At 30.4% G+C, this 26189-nt stretch overlaps 1 protein-coding gene across 1 annotated transcript in view; it reads right to left on the reverse strand.

Annotated features, from left to right (window-relative positions):
* LOC107437680 (polycystin-1-like protein 1) overlaps positions 1–26189 on the reverse strand; it is a 584482-nt gene that overhangs the window by 115576 nt on the left and 442717 nt on the right. Inside the window, exons 10-11 of the mRNA XM_071186788.1 lie at positions 20462–20574; positions 12393–12523 (exon numbers count right to left, since the gene is read on the reverse strand). Of these exons, the coding sequence (XP_071042889.1) occupies positions 12393–12523; positions 20462–20574 (244 nt within the window). The remainder of the gene's footprint in view (positions 1–12392; positions 12524–20461; positions 20575–26189) is intronic.

Here is a 26189-nt window from a genome sequence, read left to right on the forward strand (position 1 = left end):
TTTCAATACAGAGCTCTGGGTTCATGCTTGCCCCATACTTTAAAGTTCAAATTTCACCAATCTGGGGTCCTAATTACCCTTTAAATTTAAGAAATCCGCCCCACATTTCAGCAATTCGGATTTATATTCGCTCCATAATGAAATCTAGTATCATGTTGACCAAATAAATTACAGAAATTTTGAGTCATATACTCCCCCATTAGTCCTAATATTATCATAGTAATTGTGGACTTATACAACCTGTAGGGTTGGACGGTATTAATATATCTGAGTGTTAATGCAAGAAAAACTAATGATATTATTTTACACAAGGTTATGATTCAATGAAATGAATAGCGAAACCATAAGTGAAAGACTGTAAAAAACGTCATCGTATGAATTTTGTGTCTCTTGACGTATTTTTAAAACTATTCCTTGGGATTCTGTAGAACATCTCGCCCATATACAATCCTTTTATGCCTTAAAGAAAGTTTGAACTATTCAAACTTTCCGCAACTTGATATTTTACATTTTCATGGATTTCTAAGTGGATATAGTACTGGAACACAGCGTGATCTAGACTGCAATCAGTAAAAAAAAACTTTGTCAAACGTTGATGTTTCAAAGACGGAATTTCGTTAAAAAAAGCACTTAAAAATATTTTTAACTTTATTGTTTTTAGATGTTTTTTTAATAATCTATTAATATATATAATTAATAGATTATTTTATCTAATTAATAGATTAGATGAAATTAATATTATCTAATTATAAATCCATTAATTAGATAATATTAATTAGATCTAATTCATAGATTTGATAAATAATATCTAATATATCAAATTTCAAGTTATTTAGTTATCCCTTTTTTTAATTAGGCATTCAAACGGATAAAAATACGTCACTATGTTATTTAAACATCATTTCCAGTAAACACAAAAGTAGCTATTATACAATATTATTTCAAGTGAAACTTATTACCGAAAATTTTGACACCGGTTGACACATTAATTTTGATTATTTCATCTAATCTATTAATTTGATAAAATAATCTATTAATTAGATTATTTTATCTAATTAATGGATTAGATAAAATTAATATTATCTAATTATAAATCTATTAATTCGATAATATTAATTAGATCTAATTAATATTATCTAATTAATAGATATATATCTAATTAATAGATTTGATAAATAATATCTAATTTATCAAATTTCAAGTTATTTGGTTTTCCCTTTTTTTAATTAGGCATTCAAACGGATAAAGATACGTCACTATGCTATTTAAATATCATTTACAGTAAACACAAAAGTACCTTTAATTCAATATCATGATATTATTTTTAATCATCATTTCTATCAATTCATTTCTATCAATTTAATCAATATTTCTATTTAATATCATTTTTAATTAGGCATTCAAAACGGATAAAAATACGTCACTATGCTATTTAAGTATCATTTACAGTAAATACAAAAGTACCTTTAATTCAATATTATTTCAAGTGAAACGTGTTACCAAAAATTTTGTCACTGGTTGTTATTGCATAAAAATGCAAAATTAATGAATAATCTATTAATTGCTGTTTAAATGAATAGTGCAATAAGAATAGTAGTATGATTCTCATAATAAAAGCTTACTTAAAAAAAAAAGGAAACTGTAAACAATTTGAAAAACAAACAAATAAACCAAAGACACAATAGCAATTAAAACCAACAAAGTTTTTATTCAGACTAGATACAAAGATAGGAAGTTAGGAGGTTCACTCCCCTCCTTGGTCCAAGAGTTTATTCAACCTATTACAGGAAATGAAGAAACGGACTGAAGGGAATAAAATAAAATAAAAAGAAAGAAAAACAAATCCTTGAGATGGACTTCTCTATTTAACTCTGAGTTAACAACTATCAACAATTACTCGGGAAACATTAACGAAGGAGCTAGAAAAAAAAACTCTATTATTTGATACGATTCACTTTGGCGGAGTTACTTCTAGAAGTAAACTACCACATTCTTAGCAACGCGCCAAACAAAGAAGAAGAAAAAAAAAGAGAATCCCAAAAAATAGAGAATTAGCCAGAGAAAAGTTTGAAAAGAGAGATCATCTACTACTAACGGAGTTGGCAATAATCAAAAGTTCAACTTCTTGGGAATAGGCGGTGTTTGATTGGTCGATTCGGCTTGTGGGAACATTCGAAAATCCCTAAGCTCACGGTTGGAATTGGAAACAAATGGGGAATTAGAATACCAAACATTTAAGTACCGCCTGTTCTTGTGGTAAATGGCGCTCTTTGGGGAAATTGGCAGACTCGTTTTCGTGATTAGCGAGTAGAGATAACTCGAATATAACAATGTAACTAAAGAATGAAGTTCGATTCGATAGCTGGATGTCTTAATTTTTTGGATAGAGACATTGCAAAATAGGATGAATTTCAAGTCAGATAAAAATAGATCGATGCTTGTTTTCTTAAGAATTAATAATAGAAAGGAAGATGTTAACCCTTTGACGTAGATGAGACACCGGTCTCCCTTTAATATATTCTTTTTCTGATAATATTTTTTATTATTAAAAAAAAACTTAAAAATTGTTTAATTATAAAAAACCGTTTAATAATTATTAAAATAATCTGTTAGGTTATCATAATTATATTTGTAAAAAAAAAAACTGAGAAAATTTGAAAATTCTTTTCTTTATTCATATTCAAAAGCTTATCGATAATTAAATATAAATATAAATTTGTAAATTTAAGAAATTTCATTGATAAATAACTGTTTTTCTTAGTGGGCCATGTTTGGACGATTTTATCTTTAACGTAGAAAAAGGCTCAGCGTTTCATGCTGTATTTCATAACCATTAATTATTAAAACCTAAATATAAAAATTTTCACTTGTTTTGATTTAAATAAATACAAAATAATGAAGATAAAAAAGCATGTTTAATAAAAATTCTGCGTTAAAGGGTTAAGCTTTATCTTAGAGAGTTTGAGTAATTTAGTTTTAAATTGTAATTGAAATATGAAAAATTTGTTTACCAAAAATATTTCTCCATTGAATTTTTAAATTTTTCCTCGGCCTTATTTAAAGGCTCAGAACGGCTCCGTAATCGTCCAAATTCGAGTTATTTTACATGCTTTTCTACTGAACGTTTCAATTAATAAATGATTCGTAAGCATATTAAATGTTCTTGAGCCCCTACATTTGAATGTTTTTAAGTGTTACGTAACATCTATATTTAACTTAACGCTTTAATTGATAAAAAAAACTGTTTAAATCTCTCTCTCTCTGTATTTATATATATATATATATATATATATATGGTACAACAAGTAAAAATAATACGTAAAAAGAGAAAATAAAATAAAAAGAAAAAACAGAAAGAAACATAAAACATATTCAATAAGAGTTTTTTTTTCAAGCGGTTTTTTGTTATTTTTATTTTTATTATTGTTTTTTTTCTTTTTCCCCCCCTTTTTCATTGTTCTGTAATTTCTCCCTTGTTTTATCTACATTTTGAACTTATTCTATGACTTCTATTTACTTGCAGCTTATGCGCAATAAAAAAAAAACTTTTTGTTTTTCTTAATTTTTTTCGTGTTTATNACATTTTTTTTTTGGAAAAGTAAAGTTTTTTTTCTACGTTTAAATATTTTTCTGAGAATTATTTTTTCAAAGTAGACCATTTAGCTTCAGGAATCTGTGATTCTTTTTGGATTGAAAGATTTCCTTCCAATTTATCATTTAATTGAGATTTCATTCATCGTGTCTCTAAATGAGTCAAGATTAAGATAAATTCTTCGAAACAGTCTTAGTGAATTAAGAAAAACCATTTTGAAAAAATAAACAAATAAAATAAATAAAAAATGATCGGTGATAATTTTATGCTCAAGGTGAAAGATTTTTTTCTTTATCAAAAACAAAAACGCAAGATAATGTTGTACGTAAATGCGATGTTAGTAAATAAAATATTAATAATTCTTATTTCTCAGAACGATTGGTATGTATATTTATTTCTTGAAGATTGCTATGTGGAAAAAAATTCGGGAAAAATTACCCTACTGTATGGTAATGATGATTTTGGTAAAAAAAACCCCCCATAATTCTGGTTAATNGATTAATCGAGAATAATTAACATGAAATTAACGATAAAAGGGTCGGGTCCTCATAAAAAAATCGAGTTATAGTAATATTCGAGTTATCGTACTTCGAGTTATAGCGAATTGACTGTAAAACTAAATTTTACGGAGTTTAAACCATTCATTTAGTAATTTTTCCGTTCATATGGTAACTGATTACCAGGAATTCTGATTTTCAAAATGATAGTTCTTATAATCACACATTTAGTAAGAAATATGAAACTGAAAAGTAAATTTTGCCGAATAAATGTTTTTTTTTTATGCAATGCTCTAAGGTATCATGATAAAATTATTAAAATTTACCGCATTTACCAAGTTTTATCATATATTACAAAACCATATTTGAATGTTAAGAGTTGAGGAGAATGTTTTGGAGTTCCCATAGAGCCAGAAACGCTGTACAGTATACCATACTCTAGTAGTTTGCCACATATTTTTTTTCAGTGTAAGATACAAATATTAGTACTTTATTTTCCTCATACTTTCAAATAATAGTAGTATATACTTCCAAATGTTAGTATAGTATATTTTCCTCAGTTTTATTTAAAGATCAGAATTCGCTGCCATTGATTAATGCAGATTTAATTAATTTTAGTTGCAATGGAAATAAGTCATCATTATCTTGTTATCAATTTCTATTTTGATATTATTATTATTAACTGTAGCAATTGTCCCTAGGTGTTTGAACTGACTGGCTCCTTCAAATTTATAATTAACAGTAATGAGAGGTAAAACCTCAAAATTTCGATTACAAATTTGGTCTAATCCTGATAAATAGTTTAAACCCAATGTTTTAGCAGAAGCTTCAAGTCTGGTAAAAGGCTCTAAGACAGCCTGTTTTGTATTATCTATTAAATCAATATCATATGCATAAGCCATTATTTGAACAGAGTTTTAGATAATTGTACCTCTAGTATTTATGTTGGCATCTCTAATTGCTTTTTCCATTGAAATGTTAAATAGCATGCAAAAGATGGTGTCTCCTTGTCTTAAACCTCTCTGCGTGTGAAAATGGATTAATAGTTAAGATATAAATTTTATTCTGCCTTTGACATCTTTAAGGGTCATTTTTACAAGGTTAACTAGTTTATAATGGGACTCTGAACTCAGTCATGGCATCGAAAATCTCTCTCCTATGATAGAGACGTAAATTGTTTCAAAATCGATAAAAAGATGTTATATATCAATATTGTTACGTATCAATATATATTGAGATAGTGAATCTGGCCAGTAGTAGCTTTTCCCTTTTGGAATCCTCATTGGTAGTTTCAAACAATATTTAAAGTACAAGAAGCAATTCTGTCATGCAATAGTTTATGGAAGATTTTAAATGTCACATTTAAAAGTGTATCGCCCCTATAGTTGTGTATATTGTGTATAGTTGTGACATTCCAGTTCTTCTCCTATTAGAAAACAAGGCAAACGAAACCTTCTTCCCGTTTAATGCGCAATTCGTTCATTGACCCAAATATTACAAATCATTTTGTGCAGTTCTACTGCTAGTATAGGTTCATTAATATTAATTAGTTCACATTTGATACCATCTGGTCCAGCCAGGGCCGGATTAACCTATAGGCACACTAGGCACGTGCCTAGGGCCTACGAAAAACTTGGGAGAAAAAAATTTGTTGACAAAAATAATTTAGCTTTAAAAACAACAAGTGCATTTTGCACAAAATTATGAAGATACAAATAAAAATATAATATTTTTCGGTAATAAATTATTTTACAGAATCTTATGATCTAATATATTACTTTTTTGCTATTTTTGGATTCAACGAAATCTTGTATTATGCTGTCGAATTCCAAACTACGCAAAATGTCGTACTAAATAGACATAAGTGCGAGCGATGCCAAACGATCTTGTTTCATTGTTGAACGCTAATAATTTTTTATCAATTTTAATCTGGAGAAAGATCTTTCTCCTTCTGCATTTGCATTCATAATTCCTTCTGCATTCATAACTTCAATAATAATTTTGCATTCATAATTCCTTCTGCATTCATAATTTCAATAATAATTTTGCATTCATAATTCCTTCTGCATTCATAATTTCAAAAGATTTACTTTTGACAATTTTAATTTCCTTCACTTAGTTATCATAGTAGTATCATGAAAACTATGAAGCTATTTATAGTATAAATATTTCTTGTAATTAATCTCACTATCAATTTCACTGTTTTCTTTGCTGGTTTGTTGCTGTATTGTTGACGTGAAGTGTTTACATAGTTATCGATCGAACTAATCATAATGGTATTATCGATATCAACTGCAATATCGGCAGTATGTCGGTATTGCAGATAAAGTTTGATAAACAAATTTGTAAACTAAAATCCATATTAATAAAAATGTAAAAAAAATATGCAAGAAAATTTTAGCATATATTTTGAAAAGAGGGGAGGAGTGGGGGAAGGAGGGGAGGGCCCAAAAACGGCTGTGCCTAGGGCCTTCGAAAGGTATAATCCGGCTCTGGTTGTGACATTCCAGTTTTTCTCCAATTAGAAAACAAGGCAAACGAAACCTTCTTCCCGTTTAATGCGCAATTCGTTCATTGACCCAAATATTACAAATCATTTTGTGCAGTTCTACTGCTAGTATAGGTTCATTAATACTAATTTGTTCACATTTGATACCATCTGGTCCAGCAAACCGGTTATAGGATTTAGAAGTTTAATTGTAAGTGCCACTTCACTAAAACTTGTTGGAATAAATTCTTCAGTTTGTACACATCCATATTCAAAATCTAGTGTACAAGAATTTATAGCAGGACTGTCGCTTCCAGGAAGTACCTCCATGAAATGCTCTCTCCAAATTTCTGTTTTACAACTAGTCAGTTCATCATCTTTTTTTCCTTGTACGTCATTGTTTTGGACGTAAATCTTTTCCTAATATAGTTAATATGTTGGTAAAATTTTCTTGCATCCCTTTGAGTTCTTAGATCTTCTATAAATCGATACTGGTCTTCACTGAAGAGCAGTTTTTTTCTGTTTGTGCAATCTTTTCCCTTGTTTTTCAATTTCTTATAGCTTTCTTCAACATTTCTAGTGTAATGTTTTTGAATAATTAATTTATAAGCTTGATTTTTCTTGTTGGTGATTTCATTGCATTCAGAATCATACATGGCCTTTTTTTGCACTTTTCAAGCTCTGGTATTACTTTGTCAGTTGAGTTTTTAATGATTTGCTTTACTTCTTTCAAACTATGTTCATTTACCTGTATATAATCACTGGCTAAGAAATTTCATTGGCAAAGAAATAATAATGCTGGTATAAAAACCAACACAAAAAGCGTGAAACATAACAAATTATGTTTAATAACTATATAATTTCGAAACCTCAAACTAGCAAATATATTTTATTATTCAGAATTAAAAAAGTTCATTAAGTTCCTAAAAAGTTCGATAATCTTCAGAGCAGGGCTCAAAGTTAAAACTTCTTGCAGATGACAAGTTAAATTGACCGTATATTAATTGACTGTTACAGAATTAAATAAAATCGTTAAAATTTTTACTATATACTAGTTACATAAATTTAATAATATATTCAGATTCTATTTCAGAAAAAAATTCAATATTTTCAGTTTAATTTTTAAATTCAAATAAAGGTTTTATTTCTAAGTAAATTTAAAATTGAAATGATACGCATTTTTAAGTATTTTTATTTTGAATATAAAATTTTCATTCTCAAATTCTTAAGGCACTCAAATAGTGTAAAATATAAAACACGAATTCATTGTAAAATGTAATCAGTGACGCCATTTTTTTTTTTTTTTTTTTTTTTTTNAGTGAAGCTTTTTTTCTTTTTTTTTTTTGAGTTGAGATTTGTTCAAGTTGACTCCGTTTATGCTGGTGTCTCAGAGTTATTTATATTTTAGCTTAAAAGCAAATTTAAACATTTCTTTTTAATAACTCTTTAGCATAAATAAGATGGTTTCATCAGATATCCCAAAAATAAACCAAAAGTTTGAAAATAAATTTAAAAGAAACAAAAACGAAAATAAAAGTGTGCAATTAGCTATGTTATGCTTAGATATTTCTTCTCAACAAGCTTCAAAGTTAATTTTAAAGGATCTCAACAGATGGAGCTGCTTGCAAAACTCAACAAACTGTACATTTCCATCTCTTTCCACTTTCCTTTAATATGATTTTTCAAATAATTTCTGATTTGAAAATATGATTTTTCAAAATTTTCTGTATAGTACAGTAGGTTACTCTTCAAATGCTCCATAGTTAATTTAATCGTTGTTCTATAGTTTGCTCCATAGTTATTCGTTAGTTTACTCTATAGATGTACAATAGTTTATTCGTGATATTTTTGATATTTAGTGCAGCCACTGAATAAGAGGCATTATTCTTTTATTTTATTTAGTAGCTTTGTTAAAATAGGCATATCAGAAAGCACTGTTTTAATATTTGAAATAATTGTGTCAAGTATAATAAAAATTAGATAAAAAACATTTACAAAAGAAATATTTTTAAATCTTATTTCTGTGTTATCATTTAGACTAAACTCTACGAAAAATCTGTTCAAAGTTGGACCATAATATTGGTATCTTAGATCATATAATATTGTGTAAGGTCACAGAATCATTAATAAGTTATTATATTGAATCATATTTTTATCTGAGTGGAATCATAATATCTAGTAAACAAGCTCAAAAACATTTTATTTTTCTCTATAATGTGGCACTGCATTGGATTAATTTCAGCTCGTTTAAATCATATGGTTCAGCTCATTCCTAAATTTTTAACAGTGTATAGAATGAAATACATTAGTGAATTTTGTTCTAATACATGCTTTTAACTGATTGAAAAGCTCTCTTAGCTTTCTACTGGTTGAACTATTACAAAAATAATTTAATTAGTTACATTTTAAATTGAATATTTTTTCTCTCCAAATAATGTAAAATAAGAATACATTAGTACGCTAATTGCCTACTTAAAGAACCAAGTAAACTGCAACGAAAACAACTAAAAATAATACAATTTAGGGACAAAATAAAATATATCCCTGTCCTAATCCTTTTAAACACAGGACATTAGAAAGTAAACATTCTTACATTTTCTCGTCAATCGCCGACATACTTTCAGCATTTACCTTAGTATTCGAATTTAATTCCCTTAATGAGTGTGCGGCTACAGCCTGATTAACTCTTAGACAACTATTGGATAAGGCTCAGGAAGAAAAAAAATGAACCACTAACTGAAGGCACTGAAGAACGCATTATCCTGTTAATAGACTTAGGAAGTCATTAACTGTACAGGCTCTCTTATTACTAAGTCCATGGGGGAGATGCTTTAAGTAATTAGTTGAAGTTGGGATTTAGTATTGATGCGTTCACGCACTCCCACATTACCAGGTTTTATTTCCATTTATCTGTTATCCCACCTGGGTTCGCCATCGCTGTTAAAATTCTTTGCCAGCTTCGTTGTAAGATCAGCTAGGAAAATGGAGGTATACAACATGGCACTTTAAATCGAAGAAAAAAAAAATGGTGCTGATATTTGTTTTTCGCGATAGGTCTTTTTAAAGACAGGTAATATTAGGGACTTATTAAGAGTTTTAGACATAAAATACATCGAGAGCTTAAAGCGAGGAACTGCACCTTTTATTTGTGTCCCGACATTCCCACAAGAAGTTATTGCTAATGTTGTTGTTGTTGTTAATTTACGTCGCACTTGAACTACGCAATGGGCTATTGGGGACGGTCTGGGAAACATCCCTGAAGATAATCCGAAGACATGCCATCACAATTTTGATCCTCTGCAGAGGGGATGGCACCATGTTCCCATAATAAATCATACCACTGGGGTACTGATCCAGGAGTTTCCTTGTCTTCTGGATTGGCTCAAAATTACAAGGCTACGAAGTTGAACATTAGTAGTCGTAAACCCAAAATCGGGTCAGTTGTTTGATGACGGTTATAAAAATAAAGTAAAAAAATTAAATAGAGCAGTTTAACGAAGACCGATATCGTGCACTCCTGGTCTCTTCTCAGCCAAATCAAAGTGGTCACACATCAGCTCAAAGACCAACGCCAGCCATGCTTGACTTCGGTTATCTACTGGTAACTGTGCTTTACAAGTAGTCCAATGTTGGACATAAAAATAACTAATAAAGGGTGATGCGAATCTTTGGTAAGAAAACGNAACATTAGGAGGTTCGTCACCTGCATACATCCCACTAGTTTATTTCAAAATTGGCGAGTCACACTTCCCTAGTTTCCCTTGTAAGTGAAAGTCCTTTTCCACTGAGTCAAGGAACTTAATTGCATGGTGGTCTTCCTCGTTTTCTGTTTCCCGTGGGATTAGTAAAAATGAGCTTTTTTATTGGATTTGTATTATCAGATTGGAATAGATGTCCGATACATCGTAGTCTATTACATTTTATGAATTTAACAATATCAGGATTTGCTTGTTCTTTTGGTAAATTTTAAGGTTAAACAAACACAGGTATTATTCTCATGGACTGTACCAAATATATTTCTTAAGATTTTCCGTTTAAAGGTTCATAATTTATTTAAAATTTTTAACAACCTGTAATACAGCGTTTCACTTCCTTATTCAATACATACGAATCTTAGAAACATTTAAAAAAAGGTCCTACGATGTTAAATTGCATGATTTGGGTGGACAATTCTGATTATCAAGATGGAAAATTACTAGACTTGGAAATAATTCGAAAATGCTAAAAATCAACTTTAACAATGAATACACATTATTTTATAATGTAGTGTTTCAGTTTTAAAACTTTGAACTGTCAGCCATCAAATTAAAACGTTACACGAATATTTTAGGGATATATTCTTTATTGATTGTTTATTGGTTGTTTAAGAACAAATTGATTTAAATATAGATTGAGACATTTTTTTCTAAACACTGTTTTATTGCTCTGAAAAATATACGAGATTCAAATATAAAATTAGTTTCTAAAGATGATTTATAATTAATGCATATTTTCAGCATTATATTTTTATTTTCATAAGTTACCCCATTTGGGTTTATAATAGGTGTTAAAATTTCAGACACTTTTATTGAAAGAATAGCTGAAGAAAAGGCGGCTTTTTATGTAGCATAGCACTTTTAGTTCGCTACAAAAAAAAGTAGCTTAAACTTTGCGTCATGTGGCAGATTTAATCTTCTTTCTCAAGTCTTCCGGAAGCAACCAGATTAGAATCTTATTAAGATTTCAAGAGAAAATGAAGTAAAAGTATTTGCTCAAAACAATGCATTCTATTTTGATTATATTCTATTTTATATTCTTTTTTTATTTATTTAATATTACATATTAGACTGTAAAGTATTTTATAGAACTCATAAATGTAGTGACGAAAATTAAGCTGATTTAAAAGCAAATTGATGTAAATTTTCACACTTTTTAGAAAAATTCCTCGAAAATGTTTCAGCTTTCATAGATTTAGGACTATTAATTTCTGTAACATCTGCTTTTCCGGTTTGGGATCTCCTTGTAAGAACTGTTGACACCGACATTCGAATACCGACATTCGTAGTAGATATTGTTGTTTATACGCTTTTTAAATTAGAAATATTTATAGTTTAGTGATAAACTATTTCTTAAGATTTTCAAAAAAGTGATCAAAAGTAAAATGATTAATTTAACATTGCAATGCAGGAATCTGTTTGCAAGGTTTCTTGAATTAGTCTGATGTATTTAAAAGATTATAAAAGGAAAATGGTTAAAAAAAATAGATTCTTGGAGCAAGTTCATGGGACAGAGCATGAATTCTTTTCTCTATAGTTCTTGTTCTTTCTTAGTTTAATTACTTTTCAATCAATGAAACTAATATTAATAAACCTATAAATCAAAGAAAATCTTTATCACATTTTTTTGAAATCTTTCAATGAATTAAAATCGTATACCAGTATTTTTCATATGTCCTTCATCAGCTACTACCACATGCCGCGATCAGAGAGCGAAATTCTTATTCGTGAAAAAATGGTAGGAAGGATTGAAAGAGTACACACTGCCCAAAAATTTGAAAAATAAAACCAAAAGATCTGGGTGAAAAACTTATGGCTTGTCACATAAATTGATTGCAAGATACTTTTTTTCTCTTCTTAATTTACCTGTTTCTTGTAGTAAATGTTTGAAAACTTTGAAAGCAATTCAGACACTTTGAATAAATTTTAAGTCTTTACTCCATGCATATTTATACTACTACTACTTTATTATACTATACTACTTATTTATACTATAATCTACTTTTTTTGAACTTACATCTAAGTCTTTGACTTTTATAAGAAAAAAAAATATGTATTACCCATAGGTTGAAGACAGGGGAAAATTTCGTAAATTTCTAAATCTTGAGGGGGACAAAATGTAAGATCGTTCATTCCTGGATATAATGAGCTTCAAGCTTGCGTTAGCAGAATTGTTAGAAAATGGATGACCCTGAAAAGAAGAAAAAAATCTGGAATGTTATCTTTGTATACATAATACCTTCATTTAATATTTTCAATAAAAATTATTACTACATATTTTTCAATAATTGCAGGTTAAGGTGGGGAGAAACTAATGTAGTTAACAAGGGAATTAGCATCCATATAAATAAAAAAAGATTCCAAGGTATCAAGATGAGATGATGCGACTAGGGGGTAAATAATTTTGGCATTGCTGAAATTGAGTTCATGACTAAGATTCCAACAATGTGCAGCAATTGATGATTTTTCGAATCCTTGAGAACTAGGGCAGGGATAGCCTGGTTCGTAGGGCACTGGGCCCATACACAAGAGGTAGTGGCTTCGATCCTGGCCGACCGAAGACTTCCCATGTAGTAAAATGGCGACTGATGCACGTCCAACATATCGAGTCTCAAAGTCCTCCATGTTTCCATAACAAATCATTCTGGTACTGATCCAGGAGTTTCCTTGTCTTCTGGATTGGTTCAAAATTACAAGTCTACGGAGTTGAACATTAGTAGTCGTAAACGTCAAATTTGTGTCGGCTGTTTAACGACGGTTATAAAATAAAATAAAATCCTTGAAAACAGACATGTCTAATGTATTCTTTAAGTCTACATTTTAAACCGCGTCTAGTTTTTCCGAATATATTTAAACATGCTTATTGATTGAATTATACAAAGTTCTAACTTTATTAATCATTTTAATCTTCAAGGAGAATAATAACTACTCTAAATTTTGAAACGCACCAAAATCTTCCACTGAAGAACCTCTTCATCATGAGTCAATCACTCTGAAGAGAGGTCCGATTGAAGATCTCCAAAAATAACTGACCCGTTCGTAAAGAAAAGAGTACGTGAGAAGATGCAGAGGAGTAATTTATCACAGTCCATCATCGATCAGCATGGCTGTGTTCGCGGCTCTCCAATAAATGTTCACTACTCCACATAATCTGAAGGTAACAGCTGACATACCCTCGACGCCTATTCAAAAAGGAGCCACACAATTATTTCATTTCCTGATGAATATTTTAGTGGCTTTTGCGGCGCTCCACTGTTCTTTAAGCCATTAGGCTGCCATTTAAATAACGACCTATTATGATAAGACTTTTTCTTTTTCTTTCTCTCTCTCTCCACTATTTCATTTTCTTGGAAAATTTTCAACTGTTTTTCTTTGCACATAGGGGGAGGGAAAAATCGAGATAATTAATCTTGTGTTAGCAAAAACACAGTTCGGAAAGGAAATAAAAAAAAAGTACCGGTCTTTATTATTGTGTCTGAAAGCAAAAACAAAAACTATTTTTTTTCTTATTAAATGTTCACACTTCACAGAATTAAATTTTTTGTAGAAATGACGTGGTTAATTTAGGGAATGTTTTTTTAATAATCTTTAAAGGATGCTAAATCATTTTTCAAACAATAAATAGTTTTCTGGTTGGAAGCTAAATTTAAATCTCGTTTAAAAATAAACTACTTCGAATTTCTGCAAATAAAGTAGTTTCACTATATCCTTAAAATTTCCCTCAACTTTTAGCACATATTTGTATTCCGTTTAATTAAAATAAAAATATTCGCTGATAGACTGATTTCATTTCTATTTTCCCCGATGTAGTTACAAATTTATTATTTAATGACTTTAACATTTTTTTAAGAATGAATTTTAAAATAAAATGTGCTAGGATACTTTTCTTGTCAGTTACTAACAACATAGATAAACAACTGAGTAAATTTAAAAGTAATCATTGTATGTAACATGTAAATTGTATCAGATAATGCAGAAAAAAATATTATTTAATGCAAACGTTACCATCTTGACCTTCTGCTACTTGTAACATGGCACAAACAGAAAAGTGTTTCAAAATTACCTATTACCAAATGTTACATTCTATCATTGTTGCTACTTTATTCATCGAAAAATGGCACAAGATTCGAGGCTCTTCTAAAATTACTTTTCCCCAAATTAGTCCAACTGTAAGCACCATTTTCTAGCTGCATTTAGGTCTGATTAATAGCGGTGTGAAATCATACAGATTCCTCCGAGGTGGTTGAAGGCCCTCTGCCAATGGCGGTTTGTTAGTACAAGTCAAGTGCTAAGTACTGACCAAAGATTTTAGCATGATGATTGTTAGACAGTGTGAAAGGAAAATCCGTGTTATGAAAGAGAAACCTAAATTTCGGTAGATTTATAGGGAGTGACCTAGGTACGGAGCCTTTGATTTGCTCCCACAGCACCGGACATAAGAATACTCATATCATATCATTAAGGCTTTACTCCAGCCTGTTCTCGGCCTCATATGTTTAGATGTTTTTACGACTTAAATAATAGCTGCATAGCAGCAGCTACAAAGTGTGTTTAAAAAGTTCAAAGAAAAAAATGGGTATCCTAAAAAGGAACGTTAATGAGAAATGTGTTCTTGAGTTTACGTAGAGAGAGAACTACGGAGAGGAGGCACCTAGCAAATATTTCAAGAAACTGATGTAGATTGTTTCTCAAATTTCGTCACTTACTGAAGTGGAGCAACAGATAAATATGATGTTTTCTTAAAAAGTGGATAAGCTGATAAAAAAAACCCAATTGAGAAGGACTTCTGCTTGGTAGTAAACGGGAAGCATTTTATTTAACCCTACCACCCATCAAAATTTATCCGAGAGCAAAAAGACTCCACATGTTTTCAACTCTGTAATTTTGGTACTTTGACAAGACATCAGAAAAAGGTATCGTTCTTGAACATTCCTCTGTAAATGGCCTTATAGAGCCTTCTCCCCTATTAAACCGCCAGTTAATATCAAGATTTTCTAAAACATTCTACAACCTTGCTCAAAGGAAAACCACCATCAGGTGCTATTACAGAAGGACAGTGACACAATCAATTCATTTTCCCAGCAAAATAGAGAAGGAATCAATATATATATAGTTCTTATTATAACAATTTTAATAGAGATGGTGCAGGTATCTTATTGCGCACTCTTCTGGTGAAAAAACAGAAGCGGAAATTCCCACTGACCCAAGAGCTCTGAATTTCTCTGGAGAACTGATTGCAATCAATGAGGCTTTTTCATTTTAATTGTTGCATTATTTTAAAGTCCTAAGAGAGGGACTGGTCATTTTCTCTGACTCAAAACGGTAAATAGAATTCTGCTCATGTGGGCATTGAGGGAAATGAGTGGGCAGACGTCCTTGCTAAAGATGTCCGAGACTTGATCAACTCCCCATCGTCTCATTGGAACACATTGCGGAGAGCTACATCCATGGTAGACAAAGTGATTCTCGAGGAGATGAGATGCGCGATTTGATATCTGATTTTACGTTAGTATTAAAGTAATTTCGGCTCCGGAAAGAACGTTACTAATTCGCTGGTGTTCAAAAATACTTTACAAATTTTACAAATTTCGCAAATGAATTTGATTAGAAATCAGTTGGAATGCTACATCATATGACATTTTTAGACTCGAATAAAATTAATTATAAGAATGGTTTAACACTTGAGTTGCTCAGTGGTTGAGAGTGGGATTCCAGATCCTTAACAGTGATCCGATGATAAAATTTTTCGAAAATTGCTGTTCGGTAATTTGTTAGTTTCTTTATAAATTGCTATAACTGGCCCAGCATCTGCTCGGAATTAAAAGTCTAATGTAAATATTTGGGACGGACATCCCCACTCATAGGCGTTTATTGGAAACAATAAATAATTAAATTGAAAAAAATCTATCGATTACGCTAATTGTTAATAATACTTTAGCTTTTGCTCTAGACGCAGGTAATAAAACATTTCAGTTTCATAGCTTTTGTTACGCTAATTAATAATTTTCATCGATATTGTTAGTCCAGCAGAACAATATTTGGAAGATTCGATTCTTAATCGAGTTCTATGGCTTAACAATCAATTATATCTGGATTTTGGTTCGTAAAAAGTACGCGATTCCAATACAATAGTTTCTGAAAATTCAATTAGTTAGTTTTTCATTTCTGGAAGAGCCGAAAGGTTATCCAAGTTCAACACCTGATCAATATTTACAGTTTGATTTAAATGTTTGGTATATAATCATCACTTTTAATAAGTTAAGATCATACATGGCTGGACACATGTCACCCTGTCAGCTAAGTCATGAAACCGGTTTGTAAAGGCTGATGAGAGGCAAATCGAGTGTGTCAAAAATTTCTGAAACCCACACAGCCTTGTTTTCGATAACGTACTTTTCAAGCTGCTGATGGATCCATTACTGTGTAAGCTGCTCTTATAATCATAACACTTTCATAGTTCTCCCCTGAAAGTGAAAATATCATGAAGCTATTAAAGTAATGTTCGATTTGTTTAAAAATCACTTTCAAATTTTCATATCTCCTTACAACAATGAAATTTTTCAAGGTGGTAATACCACTTATCTTTCGTATTTTCAGTAAAGGATTTTGCTTATCTGAATCATTCAAGTTTAAACCCAGCTGAATATATTTCGGATAAAATTGAAACACCTGTTCATGTACAAAATCCAACTTTCAAAATATTTCTACAAGAATGGAAAACTTTTGAGCCTGCAAGGATTAATATATTTTCAGGATCAGGTTTAATATCTAAACATTTTTTTTCAAAATGTGTGTTTAAAATCCTATGCAAATATTTTGCTTCATTGAGTTCAATGTTCAATGTCAGTTCAAATGTTTAATCATTCTTTTTGATGCGGCAAAACAAGCATATATGGGGAAACTATTTTCAAATATTCCCCGAAATCCCGAATCAGAAGAGCTGCCATACTAAAGTGAATGTTTCAAAGGAATACATAAGAAAAAAATGACGAAAAACTTAAGCTAGGATAGCTCCCATAAAGAAAGAAGACTCAATTTAAGACTGAAAGGTTCCCGAATTTAAGAAACCCATTGTCACCGAAAAACTTATACATTTTGACTCTTAACCTAAACAACCAGCCATATTCCGAAGCATAAGAAGAAAACGACAACTTGAGAATGGATGCATGGAAAGTGAGTAGGTGGAAGAGTCATCTATCCCCTTAGATCAACTTGCCAATACAGCAGGATGGGAAGAAGAAGAAAAAAATGGAACAATGTTAGCAATTTAACAAAACTTGAATGGAGGAATACAATTTTGCTTGACATCATCTTCTGAAAAAGTAACTCACACAGGATCATGATGGCTATATATATATATATATATATGATTCTCGGATCTTCTCTTTCCACGACAATATTTTTTTATTTAATGTTTAACTCATCCTAAAAAATACAGCTGTGAAACTGGGAAAGAAAATATCGGTACTCCATTGTTAGGCCGAGTCGGCCATCTTGACAGATATTCTTCCGCGCTCCACGACCAAATCACCCACTTCCGCCCAATAAAGCCGCGAGTACGACGTAGATCCGAGGGAGGAAATAGGCATTAGAAACTATAAAAGATGGAGAAGGGGTGGGCAGTGTGGAGAATGTATCTGACTATATATTTATAGCTAAAGTGCGTGCCCGGGAGAAAAATATAAAAATAAACACTGATCTGCTCCTATTTTTATTTTTATCTTTCAAACTAAAAAGAGAGAGGGTTTCAGAAAATACGGCTTTGCTGCAAAGGACATAATACGGTACAAGAAGGGCGGAAGGAACATATTTAGAAGGAAAAAGGTTCTTTTTTGTCGTGTGCCACTCATAAAGCAATGGTCTGGAAGAAAGAAATGCAAGACCCCGTAGTGTATAAGCTGCAGGAAAGCATTGTGTGCCATAGAAACACGTGTAATCGTCTCTTTTTTTTTTAAGTATTTGAACAAATAAAAGTTTTCTTTTAAGTATTACTGAAACAGTTTTAGAAAAGATTTACTCTTTTGAGAAGGAGATTATGTTGGGGAAGCATTTCATTTTACTGATTGTTTATTTATTCTCCTTTTTCTTTCGGGGATTAGGCAGCGGCACTGTGTTTTGTAATTACTGGAACTGTTACTGCAATACCTTTAAGTTTTATTTTTTTGGCTTTAGTTTCTATTGTATCAATGCAGTAAAGCAGTTAATTTATAATATAATTTTTTTTAAACAAAACTGGTTCATAGAAATTATATTCCATGCTTCGCACTTATTTGATGCTTAATAGTTTCTAACATGTATACGTGCAGTTGTCGTAGCTTTTGTTTTGTTTCAGTTACACGTATCGTTGTGTCTGAGTTATTTGCAACTTTTCAGGAACATGCATCATCTATATGTCAAAATTATCTCTACTTTATGTTTTAATGATTGTAATATGCAAATATTTCATGAGTAGTAGATATTAAAATATGATGCGTCTATTTTGTGTTGATTGTTATATTGTAATGTAATATGCTGTCATATTATCATATTTCTTAATCTGCTTGTTTGCGAAAGATTTTATTCATATTTTCAACAAATTTATATATACTAGGAGGCTCCGCCCCCTGCTCGCTAACGCTAGCCAACCCCCAAGAATTGCTACGCAATCCTATGTGGTTCAAGCCGTGAACCATGGCTCGCTGCGCTCGCTCGCCAATGAACACAATGTTTAGCACAAAGACATAGTATATTATCATCAAAGACATAGTATTTTATCATCAAANCGGTACTACAATACTACAATAGTTGTCTGAACCTTTGGCTTAGCTTTCAAACAGGAAGTGTCACAATAACACACGCCATAACGCAAGTCTTAAGCTGCATTTGTTTAGCAGTATAATGATATGATCTTGTACATAATCATAACTAAGAGATTTTAATTATTGATGAAATTTTAATGCGTGAGATAGAGATTTTTAAGATTTGATAGTTATCCGGACCTGTTTTGTTTTTGGCTGCACTTGGAAAGGGAGTTGGCATTGAAGGAATCCTATAATTTATTTTTCGCTTTTTAAAGATTTCGGGAACCTCTCAATTAGAGGGTTTCTCTTGTTTTTTATGCAGCACGAAGGTTCAAATCTCTTCTTTAAGGCTCTTTTTCTAAGACTCCTTTGAAATATGAATTGATGCTTTTTTTGAGAATAATATGCTATTTTCATAACTCATATATTATGAGTTTACAACTGTTACTCATTACTGTTACGTCAAGTTCAGTCTATCAAAAACCAGTGCTGTCTACGTTTATATGAAAAATGGTGCAAAACGTCAATATGGAGGAAAGCCACAATTTTGTGAAAATGAAAAGCATTTGTGGTCATTTTTTTTAATTTTTAAAAACTTACTTCAATGCTGCATTACTTGGGAACACAAAAATTTATAAAAACTGAGAATAAGGCAGTGATTTTGATAATCATCATCTAGGTGAAAAAATAACGCCAACTTGGCGATTTTTAAAAAGTTTAATATTTTTTAAAATATTTCAGTTATTTGTTTGTTCAAAAGCCCAGATAATTCTTCACGGCAAGATTATATATATAGTTTAAATTCATCGCATTGCTTCAAGTGTAAGACACTTAAACTATGGCTTTTTTAATTTTCCTTGGCGACAGAGCTTCGAAAAACAGCTTTAATTCATTTGATTCATCACCTTTTTTTGTACTAATAATTTTGTTTTCCTTCAGAAGGAGTTGCACTTGTTACTCCTTATTCAGGGATACTTCAGAATTCGGAAAAAATAAAGGGAATTCAGAGTGTTGTGATAAAAATTAAGTGAATAAATAAGTGTGAAATAATATAGCTTCAAAAATAGTTAAACGCACTACGGTAAATGGGACCTTAATTTTCTTGCCATTTAAAATACGTCTCCTCGTAAATTCTACTATTTTGTATGCGTCGGTAACACCTGTTTTTAACACTTTCGTCTTCACCGCAATTCTTTTTAATAACACGGTAAATAAATCTATTGTTGCTTTCTTCTGCGGAGTTATATTTTCAAGATAAATAAATGATATTTTATGTTGTAGTACATGCATTAAGGTTGAAAAAGCTAATGACTCTTATAAGAATAAAAAATTATTAAAAATAAACTTACAAAAACATAAAAATCCAAGGGTTTACCGGCTTCAGCAACTGTTTTATGATGCAAACAAGGGTAAGTAGGTATTTCAGAGATTTGTATTGTGAGTGTAGAGCTTTTTTTCATGCCTAAAATGAAAGAAAAAAAAATGAAAAATTATTTTTGTGTTCTGGGACACTAAAAAAATATTTAAAGCTATTTTGTGGTGAAAATTATACTGTATAACATTCACATAGAAACTAGTATCTAATTAAAATATATATCGATTTGATTTAAAGCAAATACTTTAAAGATTTATTTGGATATGTTATGTTCATACTGACTAAGAAAATAATAAATGAAAATAAACTTAAGTAAAGAAATTGTTGCATCGCTTATACTCTCCTTTCTGATTTCTTAAATGATAAACCCAACAAAAGGTAAGATCAAAATGATTTTTATTAAAAACAAATGCATACATATTGTGTAAAATAAGTCTTCAGAACCTACGACAAATGATACAAGATGTGTTTAACAGTAAAAAAAAATATTGTTATTTTTTTTCTATGGAGAACCGTTTTTTTTAAGGGGCGAGCAAATATTTTGCTGAAACTTAAACTAGTTATTAAAATATTTGCTAATTTATTAATTTAAATTCGATTGTAACCATGCTCATTCGAAATTGTCTTTGTTTTTAATCTCTGCAAAGAAAAAATATCCACCGAGTTTTTCAAAATTGACCAATCATTTAAAAAATCAATTAAAGAAAATCGGTGGGAGGTAGAAATGTACAGTTTGCTGCTTCGGAAACAAGATTGATTTATCCTCATCAATTGTTTCAAAATACCCGACCGGCCTGCGTAGGGGGCAGGGAACTGTCCTTGCATTGGAAAGGTCCTTGGTTCGAATCCCGGGCAAGGTATAGATGTTTCTTTCTCTCTCTGTGTGTTCTATGTCCTTTCTCCTTTGTGTGTGAATGCGACCCTCCCTATAAACGGGTTGTGGTTGTGTGAATGACGTGGTAGAAGTCGAATTCCTGGCCATAGATGGCGCCACTGAAAAACAGGAACAATCGCACTCCAATTGTCTAAAACAGGCATACGACAAAAAAAAAATTGTTTCAAGTTAGTTATAAAGTTTGTTAATGGACGGTGTAGTTGATAATATAAAGCCACATAATATTTCATCGAACTAACCAATAATGCATCCAACTAGCCAGCAACAGCAACATGACGTAACCTGATGACAAAATTAGCTTACACCAATGGTGTAGTCTGTCATGCAGCAGAATTTTTTTTTTTAATAGTTTTTATAAATTATTAGCTCCATCAATTGACGAACTTTGTCAATATTATTGAAAGTAATGCAAAATAAATGTTCTCACTTTCTAAATAGAACGTATAAACCGACGCAATTCTATCTCCTTTCATTTTTTCTATTTAGTATTTCAAATTGTCGATTTTTTTAGGATATCCAATACATAGAACAATTAAAAAAATTTAAACTGCCACAATTCATAGTTAAAAATTAACAATATCTTTCAGTTAAAAAATAATGGGGATAACAAATATTTCTTTAGGAAATATTTTCAATCCCCGAAAATAAAGCTTCAACATTTAGAATAATTTTCATTCTTGAATTGGAAAACTTTCAAATGTTGGAAGATTCTCACTGTATGAGTAAAGATAAAATTACAAAGTTATTGTTAAGAGACAATTTAATTTTCTTCGCCTAAAACGCAATACTCGATTAAAATTCGCAGAGGGACTCCCAATCTAAAACAATGCGAAAAATTTTAAGAGATTAAATAGAAAGCGAAAGATTCCCCGGGTTGATTCTTTCGTTTTTAAAAAGAATCATTAGAAATGCTATGTATCCCTGAAATCCGACTTTTAAATGTGTTTACTTAATGAAGACAATGAGGTTAATTAGCTGCCTAGTGACTTGAAAATGGTTATTTTCTCCTAGGTTTGTTTCGATTTCCACAGTTACCGTTCAAAAAGTCCTTTAGAAAAGAAGACTTTCGCTCTAATTAATATAATTAAACTCGTCGAGAATGCTGAGAAAAGAATCCCCAGCTTTCTCTTTTCGTTATTATTTTTTTTCCCTTCTACGAATTCCCCCCCCCCTCCAAGAAACTGACGGATCATTTTATAGCATAACACAAAAGAACACTCCTCGATGGCTTGAAACTTCCATAAATGGTGTAATAGAAGCCGCCAGGCATTCTGGAAAACTCGGTTGCTAACAAATGAAATGCCGGTCCATGAACGCAGACGATAACGCTGACGTTGCCAAAACGAGGGAGGAGAAAATTTTGCTAAATTTTCCCGCGGCTTTCTGATTGCGATAATGAATTGTGACATTCACAGAACTACAGGGCGGGCGCTAAAACCTCCAATATGTCACGTAGCTATTATCAAAAAGGAAATATTTCTAGCGCTTAGTAATTGTTCCTACCGCTGCGAAATTATCAGGATATCAGATATCTGCGTCTACTTTGGGGTATTGTTAAGTCCCGAAGTTTAAATTCATTTGGCCCTAAGGTAAGAAAACGTTAATGTCATTGTACAGTGAATGGAAAATGAACGACACTGCCTGCCATTTAAGTGCTGCACCATTCAAACTTTTCATTTAAAGTTTTGAAGACAGTTAAAAATGGCAAAAATTTCAAAGGCGTTTCGCATGTCTAAAAATAAATTTCCGTCATTATTTTTTTCTTAGTTTACAAGATACTATAAAACTAAGAATTTTTAAAATAAGTTTGTGTTACAACCAGTGTTGTGTCTTAGCAGAACATGCGTTTAGAATTTAAAAAATTTTTCTGTTCAACTTATATATTACAAGTGAAGCTGGAAAACCGTTAATGTGCACAGTAGCTAATCTGAAGATTAACAATCCGTTAAAGTTCATTAAATCCGTTTAAGCTCGGATTCAAGTTCCTTCGGCATTTTACCAAGATAATGTGGGCATTATTTTATTTTATAGCTAAACGGCATATTATTTCCATCGACTAGTTTTTTTTTCATAGTTTGCTTGTGTTAACTTCAGATATCAAAAAATTAATAGTATTATGAACTAGATTAAGTAATAAAATGTAATATCATGTTAATGTAAGCGTACAGAAACGTTGCTGTTTTTCCAGAAAAAGATTTTAGTGTCTAACGAAAAATGAGCACAATTTCATTGTAATTTGAAGATTACACACACTGTGAAAATTTACGGATCAAGTTACGATGTAAAATACCGGCACTTTGAATGCACCATCCGTAAAATTCAATTTTACCGTAAAATATTGTACCGCAAATTTTACAGTAAAACTAATTTTATTAGAGTGATTCAATGATTTTACCGTAATTTGATCCGGAGTTTTTATAATGTAGATAATTTGAAAAATGAGACAATTTTCAGTGCTTCAAAGAATCACCGTAGCTCATTACTTAGATAATTTTTGGAATAACTTATTTAAATCTACTGGTTATATATACGTTATTATTATTAATTAGAATTATTATGGCAGGATAATTAGAATTATGAAAAATTAGTTTATCGCTGAACAGTGACATCCATAGGCACTTTGGATCATAATACTATGCAAATTTAAAAATGGCATTTCAGTTCAAGTTGTAGTATATTTTCATGAAATCATGTATAAAGGGTACGATAATTGTGGTTCAATTTAGTACCACATTGGGTTGCATCAAATTTAAATTATATTATGTTTGAGCATGCTCCAACATTTCAATCTGTGTAGGTTCTTAAAATTTAGATAACTGGTTTTTAACATTTTGAACTTAAATTTCACGAATTAAAAACAGGGAATTTCTTTGAAACTAGTATACTTAAAAACATGTAAAAATTAATTGAAAAATCGAAATAGCATTTAATTTACCTTAATTCCTTTAAAATCAAATGTTTTTAATATTTTGTCCCGAAAATTAGGGATCAATGTTTCTTGAAATATTTTCATTTATGAAAATCTACTTCAAAATGTGTAATTAAAAAGGTTGCGCGTAGCTGTTCTGCAGGTGGGAAAATACAAGAATTTAATGAAAAAATGTATAACCTAGAACTAAATCTCAAATATGCTGAAATTATGAAAATTCTTTTAAAAAAAAACTTCCTAAATGAATGTTTTTCTTGAGATTATTTTTGTCAGAAAAAAAGTACTAATCAAAGAATATTTTAGAACTACAAGTTAAATATAAAGTTTGAAAGACAAAAAAGGCTCAAATGCTTAATTCTTTTAAACCAATTACATTTACAAATGAAAAAATTCTTCGTTTTGGCCACATTTAAAACAAATTAGTTTTTAAAATTTATTTTATTTTGGTTAATATGAAGGTACAGTTGTAACAGTAACGGTTTACAAGGTATTTTTTAAAGCAAAAGATCAAATTAATTATAGTTTATGTTCCATATGGGATAAGAAGATTACTAAGCTAATCACACATCAACAATTAAAATTTAAAATCTGCGTACTTTTCAGTTTATATTCGGAAAACTTTGGTCCTGTATTGTATTTTAACAAAGAAATTACAGTAAAAATTGATTTCAATAACAATTAAAACTATATAAATTGAAATACAACCTATTTCATAGTAGTTCGTCATTATTAGTTTAAAAAACTAAAAAGAATAAAGGTGGAAATCCAAATGCCAAACAAATATTTAATGAAGAAAGATTTAAACTTTCAACTGTTTTGATTTTGAAGCTAGCTTTGAACTTTGTTTGAAGCTAGTTACAAAAATGAAAAGAAATCAAACGCTGTTTTCCGAATTCGATACATCAATCTTTTAACAAAAGAGAGGAGAAACTTAATTGGTCTCTCTTCTCTGTTAAAGCACAGAATGAAGTAGCAGGTGCTGAATCGCAGGTGATAAAGAACATATAGCAACCCACAGTAACAGATACAAAAGACATGACCTGGAGTTGACAGAAGCAACACCTGATAAAATCACCTGGTAGAAATTTGTTGCGGGTGCTTAATTAAGTATGAATGATGGAGACAAGGTGTTTTTAGGCATGAATTAGTTATGCTTAGTGATGATGAGTGTTTTGAATTAATTAAACAAAACATTTATGGAATGCAAAAATGTACTTACCGTAATAACTACTTCAAATTACTTCCATAATTAAAAAAATATATACTTACAATATGAAGAAATACTTTTTCCTATTGAAAGTAAAAATACAGTTGAGGTTTTGTTTTCGGATTAAAGTAAACAGTTAAAAATATTCGAATACATTTCTTGAGGTAGCGGTTGTTAAAACTGGTAATTTTTCTTATCTGTTCAAACCATAAGAAATGTAGACGGTTTTTGCAAATGTCAGTTTTGTTGAGTTAGAGTTACGTTTTGACGTAACTCGATACAATTTTTGGTTTTATAATGGAAAAAAAAACACAAATTTTTTAAAAAATTAATAATATTAGAGAACTGAAAAAGATATTTCCTTTTATGAAAATTATTAATTTTCAAAAGAAAAAAATATATTTCCTTAACAGTATCTTAATACTATAAATTAAATTTATTAAAATAAATAATCTATCAATCTATTAAATATTTCGTCAATGCATTTAATCAATATTTTTAAAATAGGTTAAAATTTATAGATTTTTTTTAAAATTTACCATTTGCTTTAGTAATATTAATTGTTAAAAACAGCACAGAGAGTTTGATAATGTATGTATTTCTTTTTTTTAAACAGTGATACACCCTTTGGCACAGATTTGACATCGGTTTCCCTTTATATATATATATAT

This window comes from Parasteatoda tepidariorum, chromosome 10 (genome assembly GCF_043381705.1).
Source record: "Parasteatoda tepidariorum isolate YZ-2023 chromosome 10, CAS_Ptep_4.0, whole genome shotgun sequence".
NCBI lineage: Eukaryota > Metazoa > Arthropoda > Arachnida > Araneae > Theridiidae > Parasteatoda > Parasteatoda tepidariorum.